The 17759-nt window shown below is 38.7% G+C and overlaps 2 protein-coding genes across 2 annotated transcripts in view; both read left to right on the top strand.

Moving 5' to 3' along the window:
• The first annotated feature begins 1702 nt into the window (after positions 1–1702).
• Positions 1703–7302, top strand: cnrip1b (cannabinoid receptor interacting protein 1b). The gene is made up of 3 exons (XM_028005973.1): positions 1703–2259; positions 4046–4190; positions 4841–7302. The coding sequence occupies exons 1-3, from the start codon at positions 2081–2083 to the stop codon at positions 5003–5005; spliced, it is 489 nt and encodes a 162-aa protein (XP_027861774.1). The 5' UTR covers positions 1703–2080; the 3' UTR covers positions 5006–7302.
• Positions 7303–9082: 1780 nt separating this feature from the next.
• The window catches only part of ppp3r1a (protein phosphatase 3, regulatory subunit B, alpha a), a 32701-nt gene continuing 24024 nt past the window's right edge, over positions 9083–17759 (top strand). The window contains exon 1 of the mRNA XM_028006844.1: positions 9083–9397. Within this exon, the coding sequence (XP_027862645.1) occupies positions 9395–9397 (3 nt within the window). The 5' untranslated portion in view covers positions 9083–9394. The remainder of the gene's footprint in view (positions 9398–17759) is intronic.

Raw genomic sequence — 17759 nt, 5'->3', positions numbered from 1 at the left:
ACGATGACGATATATGATATTCCAAGTATTGTGAAGACTGCTCTGCCTGCAGCTGCAACACCGAAAAACATTCAAGCCGGTTTCCAATCTACAGGTATTTGGCCCTTCAATCCTGACATTTTTGAGGAGTGTGACTATGCACCCTCAGAAGTCACTGACCGTCCTGACCCAGGTACATCACTGGAGCTTTCCAGCCGCAGTCTCCACCAACTCACCTGGGGACGGCCTCCTCTCCTCCAACTCACCTGGAGACTCCTACTTCTGGGTCCTCTGCAGTTAATGATGTGACCATGTCCTGTGCTCCAGATGAGCCAAGCACCTCGGGGTGTCTCCTGGTCAGGCATTCAATCCTTTGGCTATGCGGCCATTTCCAAAAGCAGGGCGAAGGAAAACAACTGGCAGGATCATGAAGAAAAGGAAATCTGAAATACTCACTGACACACCAGTGAAACAAGCACTGATGGAAGAAGAACAGAGAAGAGGAAGCAAAAATGTAAGGAAGAGTTTCTTTGCAAAGAATAAAGGCAAGCAAAAGAGGAAGGAGAGAAAGCCTGCCAAGAAAATGTTAAAAGCCAATGCTGAGGATTCTGAGACCTCAAGATGATGAATATTTTTGTGTTGTCTGTATGGAGCCATTTGACAACTCAAAGCCACAGGAAGTGTGGGTAAAATGTGCCCTATGCAGTCTCTGGGCCCACCAAGCCTGCACTCCTGGGCTACCATCATTCATTTATCACCACTGTGACTCTGATTAAGGATACACACACATAGACACAAACACACACACACATTGACATTGGTTTTTGTTAGACCTACATGTTTGTTCAGTGTTCATTAAGCATACATTATACATGTTAAGGAAGTTTGTTCTAGTAGAATAATTTACACACATGCACACACACACAAACAGAGTATATTTGAGTTATGGTCAGTCACAGAGAGAGAGAGAGAGAGAGAGAGACAGTGTTCTTTTAATTCAGTAAACCTCTTTTTGAAGTATATCACATGGTGTGGCCTCTGTTTTTGCTTCTTTTGTCTAATTGTTACAACTTACCCCAGCAGGTGTTACAACCTACCTCGGTAGCGGGGTAGGTTGTAACAAAGGAACACCATGTATTTGACATGAACTCATGCGGTCTGTGATATTCTTGCAGAGGTTTGAATTGGTGCCATTTGTAGTAAACAAATGTGGGTATTTTGTATAAAAGTTTGAAAACTCTAGCTCAAAAATTCTGCGAGCTAAAGGTGCTGGAGCAAAAAGTGTTACAACCATACCCGGTCTCCCCTATATATCGATAGATAGATAGATAGATAGATAGATAGATAGATAGATAGATAGATAGATAGATAGATAGATAGATAGATAGATAGATAGATAGATAGATAGATAGATAGATAGATAGATAGATAGATGTGGGTGTGCGTGTTAAAAAAATGTGTTTGGACTCTTTAAGTTAGATTGTGAAACCTAGATGATGATTAAATTTACCACTATGATTAAATATGCTTTTGGCTATCAGCCTATCAGCATATATAGAGTATTCAGCTTTACAGATAGCTAAAAGAAATTACGAGTAAAAAACACGTATTTTTGTTGTTGTGGCCATGTTTACATGAATATAAATTGTATTTGTTACCGCTACAATGCGTTCGTTTTAATTGTGTCGTCCATGAGTGTTTCCAGAAACACCGTGAGCACAAATTCAGCACCAAGGACAGCTGTCCAGCAAAGACACGCGCGAGGAGTGAGAGGAGTGGGCTCCGTAGCATATAGTGGGGCAGAGTGCTGTGTGTGAGAGAGAGGGAGAGGTTGTTTTTGTTTTGTTTTTTTTCGTTTTGATTTTTCTCCAAAGGAGAGCACTGGTTGGGATTAGGCTCGTGCTGTGGGCTGGAGTGGATTACGCGGCGTCGCGCGCGCAGGGAGCGAGAGAGGCGGAAATGTGCCGCCGCGCTTCATCGCCCGACGAGCTTCTCGGTCCGCTCCTCCGCCAACTTGATCGCGACACTTGAGGCGCGCCCTGACTCTTTCCGCCTGCGCTAAATCACCGCCCGCAAACGAGGTGTCCGGCTGCATGGAAACATGGCCGACGTTCCCCAGGTCGTCAAAATCGGGATTTCCCTGAAGATGCTTCCGAACAACAGCGCGGTGTTCTTCAAGTCGGACGGAGCAAGGTTCGGACAGACGCGCACCATCAAGCTGCTGACCGGCTCCAAGTACAAGATCGAAGTGGTGGTGAAACCGGGAGCGGTCCAGGCCACGTAGGTATTCACGTGGATTATCCTTGTCTGGTCGGGGGGGGAGAAAAGGAGGGAAATCTGGTGAGGCTGGGAGGCAAAACCAGCAGGTATCAAATTCTAATGTCCTTTTTGTAGAGCGAATATTTATTGCTTAGTATTTGAATATTTTCTGTGAGGTTGCTGCTGCAATTTCCTTTTTTAAAAATACATGCTTTTAAGAATATTTTCAACTCAGATTCGTGACTTTTTCCATTAGATAATTCCTCATAGAAAGGCTGCGAACATATGGACTGTATTTTCCGAGTACTTTCTGTTTACTATTGGACAATGGAAATTGTGCATTTTTATTAGTTTGCGAAAAAAGGGTAGTTTAAAAAAATACATTGTTTTATCATTATTTTTGCTTCATGTTGACACGGACTGATCAGCTCTTTTTTTGGTGTGTGGTTTTTTTTTTCTTTCTATTATTTAATTTTAATTTCATTTTTTAAATTATTTTTGATTGAGCCAACATTTTAGCCTTGAGGGCTCCACAGGTTCATCGAGGCAAGTTTAAAGCTGACTCTACGTGCGGCACGTGAACGCAACACAAACACCTCCTGCTTCCACGTCAAAATCCACCAAGGATTACTCTGGGATGCGGGCCTTCGTGGTGTTGAGTCACCGGGCTCTAGTGATTCGGACTCCCGCTTATGTAATCAGCTCAGTTGCACTGCCATCTCCAAACACGGATTAGAGACGGATGTTTGGCCGTAATTCTGTAAAACATCCCGGAGCACGCTCCTCAATAAGAATTATGTGAATGTAGGTCACACATGGGTTGATGCAGAAGAGCTGCTCGGCTGAATGTGGGGCACAGAGCACAGCTGGGGGAGCCTGCAGCTCAACTCTGATTTGTCAGTGGGGCGGTAGCAAAAAAAAAAAAAAAATCTGTCAAAGATCTGATCTCCAGCTGCTCGGAGAAAGTATTCACGCTATTTGAAACTACAATACATTTAGTAGGGATTGTATGTCACGCATTGTAGCACAATAGTTGAATGAATGAGAAATTATTTTTTTTAATAATTGAAGACGCTTCAGTTCTTCTCTTCCAATTCAGTCAGTTGCATCGTGAGAACTGCACTGCAAAAACACAAAATGTTACCAAGTAGTTTTGGTCTATAGTTTCTCATCCAAATATCTTAGTACACTTGAAATAAGACAAAGGTAACTTACAAGCAAAGCATAGGAGCTTAATATTGTTCGATTTTTTTTTAAGTGCTATCCACTGGCAGATTATTTCACTTATATCAAAACATTTTTCCCTCCTAATAAGTGAAATGATCTGCCAGTGGAACTAGTACCTTATTACCAATACTAAGGAATTATTAACCTAAAATAAGCTCCTGTATTTTTCTTTAAAGTTAAGTTATGTCTTATTTCAAATGTCCTAACATATTTCCACTAGAAATTAGACCAAAAGTACTTGGTAAGAGTTTGTGTTTTTGCAGTGTAATATGCATCTGAAAGCCCCAAGATAGCAGCTCTTGAGATGGAAGTGGGCACGGCTGGTTTAAATAAAAGGATATTCATGTCTGAGAACGGCCTAGTCAAAACATAGAATTGAGAATCTTTGGGGTGGAAAAAAATGAAAAGTTGATTGCTCAAAGATGCTCTCTATCCAATTTGACCGAGCTTGAGTTGTTTAATTGTTCCACTTTGTGTTGGTTAGTCACAAAAATGCTCGTGGCAGCGATGTGACAAAGTGAATATTTTTGCAAGGTGCTGTATATGTCATCAGTATGTTTTGCTGTGTTTCCGCCTGCAGCTCCATGAGTGTGGGTGGAGTGACCTTTCCCTTGGAGCAACAATCCAAAGACCCGCAGTCTGCGGTTTACACCGGTCAGTATGACACTGAGGGGGTGGCACACACAAAGAGTGGAGAAAGGCAGCCAGTTCAAATCAACATACAGGTATGGGTGTACTGTACTGCACACACATAAACCCAGAGTGTGGATCGTTCGGCGTTTTCCACTATCGTCAATGATACAGCTGATCCAATATTTGTGTCTGTATTCTCTTCAAAATTCAAATTAGCTTTCATTGCAGTGACATAATCACACTGAAAGAATTAGAAAAATTCAACCTTACACTTATTTAAACAAGTATTTTAGTCTCTAACAATTTGTTCAAATTAAATGGAACATAAGCATTTTTAAAGTATGCAGAGCTGTGAAAACACAATTTGTTGTTTTTGGGGGGGGGGGTTTGTTTAGACTATAGTGTTTCAGACCATCAAACATTTGTTATATTGAACAAAGAAATGCTAGATAAAACAAAAATGCAGTTTCGAAATGATTTCTTTGGTTACGGTAAAGCAATCCAAATGAACCTTCATCCTGTGGTATCATAAGCTCTGTAGATGTTTATAACGCTGCAGCCACCTGTCCTAGCAATATGTTCCTCTGTCTTTCACCTTTAAAGGCTTTTCCACAAAATATACTTTAAAATTGGATGTACATGAGGTGTTTCCTTTATTAATAATCCCGTTTTCACAGCAAGAGTTTCGATGATGCTCAGGCCTTAAGGTGCGCATGTCTCGTACGTGCGTTTGTGCTTTCAGTTCACAGAGGCGGGATCATTTGAAACCGTGTGGCAGGTGAAATTCTACAACTACAACAAGAGGGACCACTGCCAGTGGGGCAACAGCTTTAACAGCATCGAGTACGAATGCAAACCCAACGACACGCGCACGCTCATGTGGATCAACAAAGAGATGTTCGTCTGACGACCAGAGGCGGCGCAAAAGACGTGGGTGTGTGCTTTAACGAGTCCTCCCTCCATCAACCTTCTGTTAGTGTCAGAAAATGCGAAGCTCTTTGCAGCCGAAACAGACCCATACCCTGCTATTTTATGTAAAAGACTGCATAAACATCCTTTGGAAAGTTTTTCCCATTTATACTCTGGTATTCTGTCCCTCAAGTGTGGAAAAAATTCATTTTTGTGTAGTTGTGTAAGATTACCTGTGTTTACGATGAGTACAGGTATGTGTTTTACAGATGGTGCTACTGATGTGGTTATGTGGATATGTATGTATTTTTAAACTATATGCAGTAATGTGGAAAGGTTTTCAGCTGTCTCTTGTTTCTTGAGATTTATTTGATTTGTTTAAGTTACTTAGCACTGAGTAATGATATTTGGTCACAAAGTCTCCATTAATTCAGTGTTGTTCATACAACAGGAAACTTAACAAAGAACCATTTATAAGCTTAGTTCAATCTAAGATACCAAAGATAACACAGTTATCACAGACAGGAAAAATAATCTAGTATTTAAGCACCAATAAGATGATTCCCAAGGATCTATTAGCATTGCGCTAGTGCTTAAGATTAGCACGAGCTTTTTGAAAAACCCTAAGAAGGAGAAACTGATGGAGATTTTATTGAAAGGTTTACAAAAAAAAGTCTGGCTGCTTTCAATCAAAGGCATACATTATTTGGGGCAGCTTAAAATGGTGTATGTTGCTGGTTGTACACATTTTTCCCATCCATTGTTAGCGATAAAATATCCATTGATCTGTTCCTTGTAAGCAACAAAAGCCAGCATAAAAGTCAAACAACTGCACTGTTAAAATCCATAATTTCACACATTCCTTATGCCTGCTGTATTTGCTAGTTTTTATTTAATTGGCGCCCAAGTAATCATTCCCCGTCTGTCTGCAAAGCACTGCCATAATATATGCGTGAGAACTCTGGGGCATGGGGAATCTAACACAATGGCAGCAATGGTTGGCATGTAAAAGCAGCAGGGTACTATAGAGTATAGGAGATTTGTACCAATAAACTGAAGGGTGTAGATCAGGGGTGTCAAACTCCAGTCCTCGAGGGCCGCTGTCCTGCAACCTTTAGATGTGCCTCTGCTGCACCACACCTGAATAGAGTAATTAGGTCATTAGCAAGACGCTGGAGAACTGATCTACACAAGGAGGAGGTGATTAAGCCATTTCATTTCAGCGTTTTGTACCTGTGGCACATCTAAAAACTGCAGGACAGTGGCCCTCGAGGCCTGGAGTTTGAGACCCCTGGTGTAGATGTTACGTAAATGAGATGCCTCTTCTAATAGTACAAAAAGGACTTGTGGCTGTGGCAAACTGAGTGGTTATAGTATTTTTTTTGGAACGAGGACCTGAAAGTATTTTCTGATTTCAGAGGGATCCATTCTCTAAGTCTCCCTGAGAAAGTTTACTGGATACTCCGATCAACTGTTTGACATGGCTTACGTTCTGGTCATGGTTCATGGCTGTGGGCCCATTAGGAGTTTAGTGTCCAGTTCACATGTGCTTTGTGGATCTTGAGACGACTTACAACTGTGTCTCTTTGTGTGCAGGGAGATGGTAGAGTATGCCAAAGCATGTACGATGTACAGACGATGTACAGACCCCTCATGTAACGTTTAGTCTAAAATGCCCTCAGGGTGGTACTGCCATATTTGGAGCCATGTTTATGCATTGTTGATTGCTGACCTGTTGATCAAGTTTTATTAATACAGTTTTAAAATGATTTGGTACATTCTAACTGACTTAAAAAGCATCTTGGTTTGAAGCACTCTATGTTTACCTATGTGGGAGTTCCTTATGTTGAATACCATCGTTTGAACATAAAATCTAGCTATATAAGTAGGCATTTTGGCTTTGGATGCAGTTCTTGTCTCCAGGTTGTGTTTGTGTTCTCTACCTCTTCTAAAAGGACCTGGCTGTGTCTCCATTAGGGAGAGCGGGAAAAAATGTTGTGTTTGGAATATTCCCCAGCCTAAACCTTTAGTGACCTGTTTAATGGCTGTTTTATATTTTTTGTGACGTTATATAAGAAAATATTTTTTTGTACAGAGAACAATTAACTCTTTTGAAATTGTTTATTTTTTCAGAAAACACTTTCAGTTCTCAATTAAATTGATCTATGCAGAGTATTAGGGGAACAAAATGACACGTGCAATATACTGTTCTGATGAGATTTATATTAGGAAGAAACTTTTCCTGTTGTTAAAGTGATGTTTGTAATGTTATTATATTAAAAAGGGAAATATATATTTTTTTGCGTCAGTTGTTGTCATTCATACTAAGTGGTTTACATGGTTTAATTGCTCTAATAATCCTTTTAAATACTATTTCTATGAAACTTTCAGCATCTGGAAGAATACACAACTCTTGCAGGAAATAATACTAATTTCAACAATACATGAGATGAAATTTCCTTTTAGACTGTGGTCAACATAAGTTACATTGAAGGTCCTAAATAAACATTTGATTCTCGCCGTTTGACATTCATGTTAAATGCAACTGAAAAGTGACCAAATTTTGTCTTCAAATTTGATGCTGCTTGTAGAATGTTTTAATATGTACTGAGAAATGTCCGTCTTATTCATACCAGAAACTAACTTCGAGTTCTTATTTGTGTATATTAAATGATGTCTTGTATTTTACATGACAAAGACTTGGCATTCATGTTTAACATGCTTCAGAAATATTAATGTCTTAAAGTGCTACAACAACTGTTTGTTTCACTCCACTTTGAAAATCCCATAAGATTCAAAGTTGATGTATTGAATTTCTTGCGTTGCAACCTTCAACGCTTCTGTGGCTGTTAAAAAAAAAAGCACAGATTGTACTACTGCTGCTGTCTTGAATGACTCACGTTCAGAGTGAGAAATAGAAGTTTGATGAGATCTGAGGCAAAATCTGAGAATACTACACAACACACAAGAACTGCTGGGTTGTTTCTTTAGCTGGATTTATCCTGCTGGGAAAGCACTTAGGTAGTTTTAACCAAATATTGGGTCAAAAACCATGACAAGTTTGTTGGGTAACAGAAGAAACTCACTTGTGGTCATTAGCAACAATGCGACAACCTGCTACTTTTTAGCTTACAAGGTCTTAGCAAAAGCTAGTGCTAGCAGCATATGTTTGACATTTACACTTTACCAAATAATTGATTGTAATTGAGGCGTTATTTTATATTGTTATACAGTATGATTTTTTTTGTCCATATTGAAATTCAGTGAATAAATATCTTTTTCAGACTTGCGATTAAATAAAGAATAAAAATGCTTCTAAACAATATTAATTGATGAGTCTTTCTGTATTGAGCGCTACTGGGAACTCTTGCTTCTTACCACGTCCAAAAATGTGACTGTTTCATTTCTATAATTTACCCTTTGGAGTGAGCTTTTTCATTTTATTGCATATCTTGCCCTGTGGTAAGTATGTGATTTCCAATGGATGACCCCTTGTGCTTGCTTATGCATACCCCAAAGATTAGCCCACTCTTAGGAAGTTCAGACATTCGCAACTTTGGGTTACTTTGTGGGGTCAAAAACTTTAGCCAGTATGCTTGGTGTGAACCATGTGCCAGCTGTATTGTGTTAAATCAACTCGGGGTTTGAAAGTGAGAAGTGGAACAAATTTTCTCGAGGGTGATCTCAGAGAATACAAGGTCACCCTGTGCAATAGGGGGTAACTTTTTTCTCAGAATACGTTTTTTTTTTTTTTTTGTTAATACTGTTTACTTAAACGGTTAAAACAGGGTTAATTTTTGTGTTTCCCTATTTACATTACTTTATTTTACAGAGATAAATAAAAAATAAGGTTAGAAACCAACATATGAACAGTTATTTTCAAAAATTGTATTTTATATGGTGTTCTAGTTTTGCGATAAAGTTTGGGGGAAATATCTCCCTGCAATGTTGAGATTCCACCACCAGGAGGAGCCCGTGCACAGAGCTGCTTTGTGTGTAGGACATAAAAAAACAACCAAAAAAAAAACAACCATGCAGCTTGTAGTACCCGGATGTACAGTACTGCCGCACCTCCCCCCTTCTCACTCTCCCTCCGCCCCTCCGCCACCGCCTGCTTGTCAAACCGAACCTCCTCCTCCGCTTACTGTCCCCTCCCAGCGGCTCTCACTCCCTTCGCCACTGCAGTGAAAGCCTCGGTTACAGAGAGAGACGGCGAGGAGAGTCTGAAAGCTGGGTACAAATCCAGGACCAGACCTCTGAAGAGGCACTACTACCGTGTTGGGTTTTTTTTTTTGTATCGTTCCGCTCGGCTCGGCGGCCCGCTGACTCTTTCTGTTTCACCTCTTTTCCGTTCTCATCGCCTGGATTTCATCATCCGACCCGCAAGATGGTAAGCAGCAGAAGCAACGGCTCCTATTTTCAGCCTCCGCCGACTGGTAAACACACCAGCGGGCAGGCCTGTGCTCTAATGTGTCGAATAATGTGGCGTTTTCACACCTTCTTTTCCGCCATGAGTGTTTCGCTTTGAGTGAACGGTCGAGAAACGTCGAGCTTTGCGAGGAGGAAACGCTTTTCTTCCCCACTTTTGGCTCCAATACCCCAGGGCTCTGCTGACAGTAGCCTGCAGCTTGTGGCCCAGATATTTCTCATCCTTTCTCGACATAGCCCACACTCTTATTAGCAACCAGGGCCTCGCAAATTAGTTTTAGTGACAGAAATACCCGCTTATTGCATGTGGCTTTGCGGTTTATTGTGGCACATTTTTACCCACCGAGCAGGAAAATTCACCGACTAGTCATGTAGCTGCAGTGCTGTGCATTAAATAGAAAGCGCATTTTATTTCCATATAGGAAGCACGACGCTGTATATGAAACTGCTGCATTATATAATATTACTGCATATGCTTTGAATAATAGGTTGGGGCGTTTTAGAATCAATTTACAACGATTTTTTTTTTATTAGGGAAGCTGACATAGCAGGCCATGGGATTGCTACACTGCCACACACCGCCTGCTGTAGTAACCATCAGGCAATCAATTTGCATACCTGAGATCATTTGAAAATGCATTATAATCATAAACATGATTATACTTTAATGCTGCATTAATATATATATATATATATATATATATATATATATATATGCGCAACAGTGCTACAAGCAGTCAGTGAAATACCAAAGAGAGCGTGACAATGACTTTGTAGTGTAAACGTTTAAATTAGCAAGTTGACTATTAAAAAGAAATTGTAAAATAAAATAATCAAAAAACAATGTAGGGCAGCGGAGATGGCTCCATGGTTCTGTGGGATGGAAGGTAGGTATTGGTCAGCAGATCCAACCATCCAGAACCTGAGAAAACAGCGCCTAGGCTTCGATCCATATATGTTCAGCTGAGATGCAGGGAATTGTGCCAGTAACCTTTTGAGATGCCTATTTAGATGGCTGAAGAACATGTCGACAAATTTCTATGCCTTGCTGTTCTTGTATTTTATTTTTCCAAGTTGAGGAATTACAATAGCTTTCCTTTTTTGTGGAACACACCAGTCTTTTTTTTTTTTTTTTGCCTTTGAATGAGTTCTGATGTGTGATCAGCATGCCAAAAACTAAAGTCACATATTCTTTTCCCCATGGCAACTAAGACCCCAACCTGTAAATCTGTCATAAAACTTGAACTTGTGTGCATTTTGTCAATTTAATAAAAAACAAAACAACAACACATAAGTTAGGGAGGTATTATTTAATCCTTTAATGATATAGTCTTGAAATTCCCTCATTTACTGTTTGGGAACAGTACAACACTGAAGTTGAACTGGACTATTTCCACACAGATTCAACTTCTGTGTGTAAGTTGAATCATCTTTTTTTTTAAAAAGATGATTACAATTTATTTGTACAGTTTTATTTTATTTATAAAAATGTACATATTTTTGCATTTAACTGCCATGTAGACTTTTTTTACAGAGGGTCAAACATTGAAGCCACAAAAATGCAGAAGTTTAAGTGGATTATTTTATCACAAATAGAGGAAAATGTTTCAGAAACCAAAGTGTTTATAGAATATCTGTTTAGTGTAAAACAATTCAAGTTGGGTTTGAGAGTTTTTAGGTATTTTAAACAAAAGACCTCCCAAGGTAGTTCAGATTCTTAAACCCCCCCCAAAAACATCAAACTGTCTCTTTTTGTAAGTGCTGAGTTAGATTTAATTTGTTTGCTATTGCTGCTAATGTATTAGCCAATATAACTGAAATGGTTTCAGTAAGCCACAGTTAACATGGTAAGACTTTCAGACTCTTCAGTGCGACTCTTTAAACGTTTGCTCACGGTGAGAAATAAGGTACAGAAAATGTTGCCGTATTCTGTCTGAATCATACCTGTCCTGAAGTGGGAACATGCCCCCAAAGTTCATCTATAGGCGCTCACCGCACGTGGAAGTAGTTCTACCGTGGAGGAAGAGCTCTGCTGTTTTTGGACAGACTGCATTTAACTCGCTGGCAGATGATTGAGACAATACTGTTCCACCAACTTCCTGTGGTGCGTCGCAGTTATAAATAACTAGACTTTGTTTTTTTTTGCCGTTTGTAGATAAGGTTTTGCATTGACAGTTATTTGTAGATGACATCATCCCTGGTGTGCCAGGTAGGCGTGGTTTGCAGGCTATTTTCAGAGGTGAATCAGCTGGGGAACACCCTGGATGCTCCGTTAAGATCCACCAGTGCTAGTGGCAGATGCCGGTGTGACTAATGCGAACATTAGAGTTGTTCGTCTGACGAGATGAAATTGTTGTCCTAGATAATTTAAAAAGTGATTCTGCTGAATGTAATGAATTCCAGCTGGTGTATTCGTCAGCAGGTGATCTAAATAATATTTCCACCTTACTCTTTTTATGTCATTAGTCACATAATAATAGTATATTTGATTTATAATGCCCTTTATTTCTTGAAATCTCTAAGGGCAACATAATACTGTTTGAGGATCAGTCACTGGACCTAAAATTTCACCTACAGGGGAGAGCTGGCAATTACATCGCATGTTACTGGATTACTTTGTGCAAACGTTGAGATGTCATTGGTTGGTAAATATTTTTTAGTGTACTGATCTTATGGACTTTTAAAGAAACTCTTGTCACACACATGTAATCAGAAGTTTGCGTATACTTCAAAATGTACATTAGGGTACAACCAACAAGTGATTAACAGGTAAATAAACTGCACAATCTAGATGTCTACATTTAAAACTGTCCTCCTCTCCATGTACAATCCTGTTTCAAATCTTTACTACCAAACCTATATATTGCTACTTTAGATTTTTTTTATTTTCTCCAAATTGTAAATGACACCGACCCAGTTTTTGCCTGTGTAAACATAAAAAAAAAAACTGGGAGAAATTCAAATCCAAAATCAAATGGCTGTTGACTTTATCCCTTTAAGGAGATTTTATTTATTCAGTCAATTCAGTTCATTTATATAGTGCCAATTCACAACCAATATCGTCTCAAAACACTTTACAAAAAACTCAATTTAATCCAATCAAACACTTTCTAAGTCAAATAGATTTCAATTTGATCCTTTTTTTATCAAATAATACAGTCAAGAACTACATGTAAACATGGAGTCAGTGATGAAGGCTTTTTGAGCTTACTTGTATTAAAAATGTCATTGTTCAATAAAAATAGGTAAACTTCCCTTCTATTAGCTCTACAGCACTCACATTTAAGGGTAGATGCTGGGGCTTGCATATCTTTCAGCCATCTTCTTGTTTGTTTTAGAGGGATCTATCTCTGCTGCAAGGCTAGACTGGAGCTAGAGCCTCGCAGTTGCTAAAGCATGTAGTGGAATGATCTGATGCTAAGGGGACCATATGCTGCCTAGCAATCAAGCGCCACCCACATACGGATTTAGCTGTAGCTAATGTAAAAGAGATAAAAGCCACAGAGAAGCACCAGCACAAGTGATGATCAACATGACGTGATCCACGCTGCACTTCCCAGCCAGCCTACTCAATCTGGATTTGTCTCTCCTCGCTGACCGCTCCGCATCTGCAGCCTTCAGCGCTGAAGGCTGCAGATGCACCGGCACGTCATCAGTAAACAGCTATTTGCAAATATTTCAAGTGCCATTTAGCAGGTTAGTTGAGGTCAGCCTGTCTTCATTATGTCTGGTTTACAGCAGGACACATCCCAAGTTTTGCAGACAGCAACTAGGCCTGTCATAATAACAAATTTTATAAAATATGTTGTCGTGGCATAAATTGTCACAATAACGGTAAATTGTCCCAGAAGTTATTACAATAGACAATATTATTCTTGCTTTGACACCATGGCATAATAATGCAAGAGCACGTTCTCAAAGATCAATAATCTTTAAATTCTAATGAACATTTAAGACTGGTACTGAAAAACATTGTAAATATCTGACAATAAATAAACAAAACAACAGAAACAACAAAGAAAATTAATTATGAAGACTGTAAACAGAACTAACCCCCTTCAAAGAAATGAGGCTAGTTGAGACCAAATCATCAAACTGAAGACTTTTGTCTTCCAGTTTTTGGTAGAAAGAAAATGAGAAATAAAAACAATAGAGAATGAAAATGAGAGTTGTTAATTTATTATGTGATTAAGTTGTTTGTTGTGTATGATGACGGGCCTAATGGCAAAAAGCAGAACTTATGGAAGGTTGATGGGTTTTAACTGGATCAAATTAGCATCTTTCGCCGACCCTGCTAAGGACGAACTACCTAGACAACCTGTTGAATCTGTTAATGCCATATTGTTCACTTCTTGCTAAATATGTTGCCTGTTGTATTAAGATGTGCAACATAAACATTTAAAACCAAAAGTAGATAAATTACTGTACATATGGTTTCTTTTAATTTGGTATACCCTCCTACATATTTTTTAAAAAAATTCCTAACAAAACTATTAGCAGGGTAAATGGAATGAGCCCCGTTCTAAAATCAATAGCTATCTATTATGTGGACAGCAGAAACTTACAAATGATCCTTTAACAAAATGCTAACATAAGTAGCGCTAAATGTGCTCAAGTATCTAATAATTCTGTCTTTTAATCAGAATGTTTGTTTTCTAACCTAGTTCTTTAAAAAAACAAAAACATTTTCCTCTGATACTCTGATGTGTAACTTGACTGAGACATCTGGTTGTTTGGTTGACAGCATTATGAGGGCTTTAACCTCTTTGTACAAAGGCTTGAGTTAGGCCAAGTAATGGCTGAGAGCTGGGGTTCCTTCAGGCAGCTCAGCTTGTGCTAATTATTTTTTAAATATTTTCTCCTAAAACTGCATGCAGCTTAACACGGAGCAATCACACATACATCCACTAACACAGAGACTGTAAAACTGAAAACACATCCACCCATCAGGCTCAGAAACTGAACCGGAGGGGAGAATTTACATAACCATAAACCTTTCTGAAAAGGTTTTTGGTTATGTTGCTAACTTGTGAGATTAAACATTTATTCAGACAGGCTAACGGCTATAATTTCCTGCTGCTTGTTGTTCTGTGTATTTGTTCCCCCCCCCATCCCCCCCAGCTGTATAAAGAGGAAAAATGGTAAAAGTAACTTCTGTTTAAAGCAGAGAGCCCATATCTGCTCTGACTCTCACTGGTTCACAAAGCTCTCCTGTAAGCTTGATATCCTCAGACATGGTTGTGTGGGGGCGGCGTGTAGTTCTGTGATCCCTGATCGAGAGAAGTGAGCCGGGAAAAAATGGGAGAAAATTCTAAACAAATCAATTTGAGATCTAATGAATGTTGTGATTTTAAGTCTGAACTTATTTACTTCACTTGAGTACAAAACAGACCGTATACATATCAGCCTTGCATATTAGGATCTACAGTACGCACTTGTCAGTAAACACATGAGGTTGAATTTGATCCTGGATTTGTTTTTGTAAATTGCCTTTCCTAATAATATGGTAATATGTTTTTATTATTTGGTAACTATTTTAATACATCAACGTGGTGGTACAGTCTTGACGGGATAATAGATAACTACTATTATTCCAATTTTGATGGACTGGTAAGAAAACACTAAATGACAAAAAAAAAATCTAAACCGTAGATAAAAAGTTGTGACCATTTTGAAGTTGAATAAGGTTTTATAAAAAGTGTTTGTATTGTTTTATGTTTCGGATGTATTCAAATTTTGTCTCGTTTTTCTTTTCAGTTGCCTGTTAACTAGTGTTGGCAAATTTAGATTAATTCTTAATTGATTTTCTTGTCTGATGTACTGCCTTTATATCTAGTATAAAATTTTTATATGTATTATCAGGAACTCCAAAACGGCACTTTTAACCTCTGTCACTGGGAGCAGTTTTAAAATAGATTGTAGTAATCAAACAATACTACTTCTTTATACAATAAAAAGATCAAAATTATTAAATTTATTCCTGAAATACTTGTTAGTCAGCCCTGCAGACATTTAACACCAAAGTGACGTATCCGACTTGTCGTAATGGTTTTAAAAACATTTGTCTAACTTTAACATTTAATTCCACGTCGTAATATTGTGCAGGAATATTACAAAGAAATGTAAAAGTGGAGTTTCCCCAAACATATTACCTCTGACTTTGTTTTCCTTGGCAGTGCTGTAATTGTATCAGACTGGTACTCAACCATAAATGCTTAATTTGTATAACTTTGAAAACTGTGAGCCAGACTAAACAAGTATACTGGCAACCCTCACATCATTGTAATCGTACTTTAATAGCGCTTTAGAAAGGTAAATGAGGCGGATTTCTCAGACAGGAGTCAAACATTTTCCCAATGCAGTTAAGATGCATTGTATGGTCTTGCCCAGTGTGTCTTATTCCATTAAAACCAATAAACAGAGTACCAACGATTAGATTAGGAGACTAATTGATGTCTTTCTCCTTGTTTATTGTACAATTATTTCTAAGAGTTGTGCTTGTGTATCTGCTGCATTTTATTCATGTTTTTGATGAGTACTGTGTTTATTTTTTACTCCCAGAAGGTTTTTTTTTCCATTAACTTCTACAGTAAAAAGTACTTTCCCACAGCCCTACTTTAACCATTTTTATTTTTATTACACAAGGACCTGGAAGTTTTAGTCTTAAGATAGGATGTGGAGCTACAATCTGAGGTTATTACATTCAGCCATCCTACTTGATCAACAATATTCATGTCTATATGCTATTTATAGCTGGACATTTTTGCAGGGACATTAAGTAATGGAGCAAAATATTAGATAAATGTACTTTCAAAGTAAATGTGTCTTAGCTATTAGGCCAAACAACTTAAGGGGAACAAATTTTATGCAACCCATAATATCAGTTCTTTAAGGAGGAAGCAAATAAAATTGCTGAGAGGTCAAAATCAAGCATCCCTCCTGATCATATTGTATACATTTTAGTTCATTTTACCATGACCCCAGTCGGGGTAAACAATTTGATTTCTTTGACAGGCAGTATTGGAGTATTTGATGACTAATGCTTCTGCTTTCTTATAGCCCAATCTATTCAAAGGATGAAACGGCTTGCTGGTAGTCACTTGTTTCCTGCAATTTTGATTTGCCAATTTTTTTTATTTATTTCTTTAAAAAGAAAACACAAAGGTTCAGAAAAGTACTTCAGCTCTGCGGCCGCATACACTGTAATAGCCTTGCAGGTCTATAATTAGCTGGGTTTTTGGGTCGGCTGCAGTGTTGCTACTGAACCAGCCACTTTGCCAGACTCTTCATTATGCAAAACGTGTTTTGTGCGCATTGGTCTAATTGATTCTGAATGAAGCATGCATTATTGATGAGCAAACTAGTCCATCTCTCCCTGCCTCTGTTTCTCTCTATGTATGCAGGGAAGAAATTCATGCTTTTTCCTTTGTTTCTTTTTTTAAAAATTATTATTTTGCCTTTTATTCCATGTGTGAATGGAGTGCAATGAAGTGGTTTGTCACAGGAAGACATAGCAAGAGTTACTCCTTGATGGCCACAGAAAGGAACTAACACCTTGGTCAATAAACCGGTAATCCCTCAAACCAAATCTCCTTTGCCCTAAGTCTCTTTACCTGCAGAGACCCTGCATTTTTCATTTAAACAAGAATGAATGTCTGGGCTGTAGTTGAGAGTCAAGCTACCCAATGCTTATTTAACCTCTGTGGGGTTTTTTTAGGTTATGATTAAAGCTTTATTAAAATTACATGATGATGTATAATGAATCACGCTTGGTGCGCTTCCCTTGTAAGAGTTCATCTGTTGTCCTTGTAGAAATGTAGCTTACTGAGTTCTACAGCAGGGAGAAAAATAACAAACCTAAGGACCTTTCCCTGTTCAGATCAATAAGGTATCACATTGCCACTATGACAGGGCAGCGACGACAAAAAGACACCCAAATGCGATACTAGCGATGTTGTGCGGCACGGGTCGAGCTACTCCAAAAATTCCCTCTCTTGAACTGGCTGCACTCAGCCAATGTGAAGCAGTTTCAGAGGAAAACTGTGTACATGTCAACCATTGATCACTGCGCTGACTCCACTCTCCCTTTAGGGTGTCAAATGCTAAGGTGCTCTCCTGGTTAATCCCATCTCACTTCTTTCTCCTTGTCGCTCTTAAAATACCTCAACTTGTGTGTGGCAAGTCCTTCCTCTTCGTTACAGCATAGAGTTACCGTAAGCTCATATGACAACGTTTTGACTGTTCTTGTTGATTTGAACTGCTTCGGCATTTATGTTTACTTGATTGTGTATCATTGAGTAAAATAGATCAAAAGACTGTTCAGC

This window comes from Xiphophorus couchianus, chromosome 22 (genome assembly GCF_001444195.1).
Source record: "Xiphophorus couchianus chromosome 22, X_couchianus-1.0, whole genome shotgun sequence".
In the NCBI taxonomy this organism is placed as follows: Eukaryota; Metazoa; Chordata; class Actinopteri; order Cyprinodontiformes; family Poeciliidae; genus Xiphophorus; species Xiphophorus couchianus.
The sequence above is the reverse complement of the archived record's forward strand: the minus strand, read 5'-3'. Positions and strand labels throughout refer to the sequence as shown.

What these genes read in the sequence shown, in the direction of transcription:
- cnrip1b (XM_028005973.1), top strand. Translation starts at nt 2,081, where the DNA reads ATGGCCGACGTTCCCCAGGTCGTCAAAATCGGGATTTCCCTGAAGATG. An exon ending in CCGGGAGCGGTCCAGGCCAC is followed by an intron (nt 2,260 to 4,045) that starts GTAGGTATTCAC and finishes TTCCGCCTGCAG; the next exon opens with CTCCATGAGTGTGGGTGGAG. An exon ending in CAGTTCAAATCAACATACAG is followed by an intron (nt 4,191 to 4,840) that starts GTATGGGTGTAC and finishes TTGTGCTTTCAG; the next exon opens with TTCACAGAGGCGGGATCATT.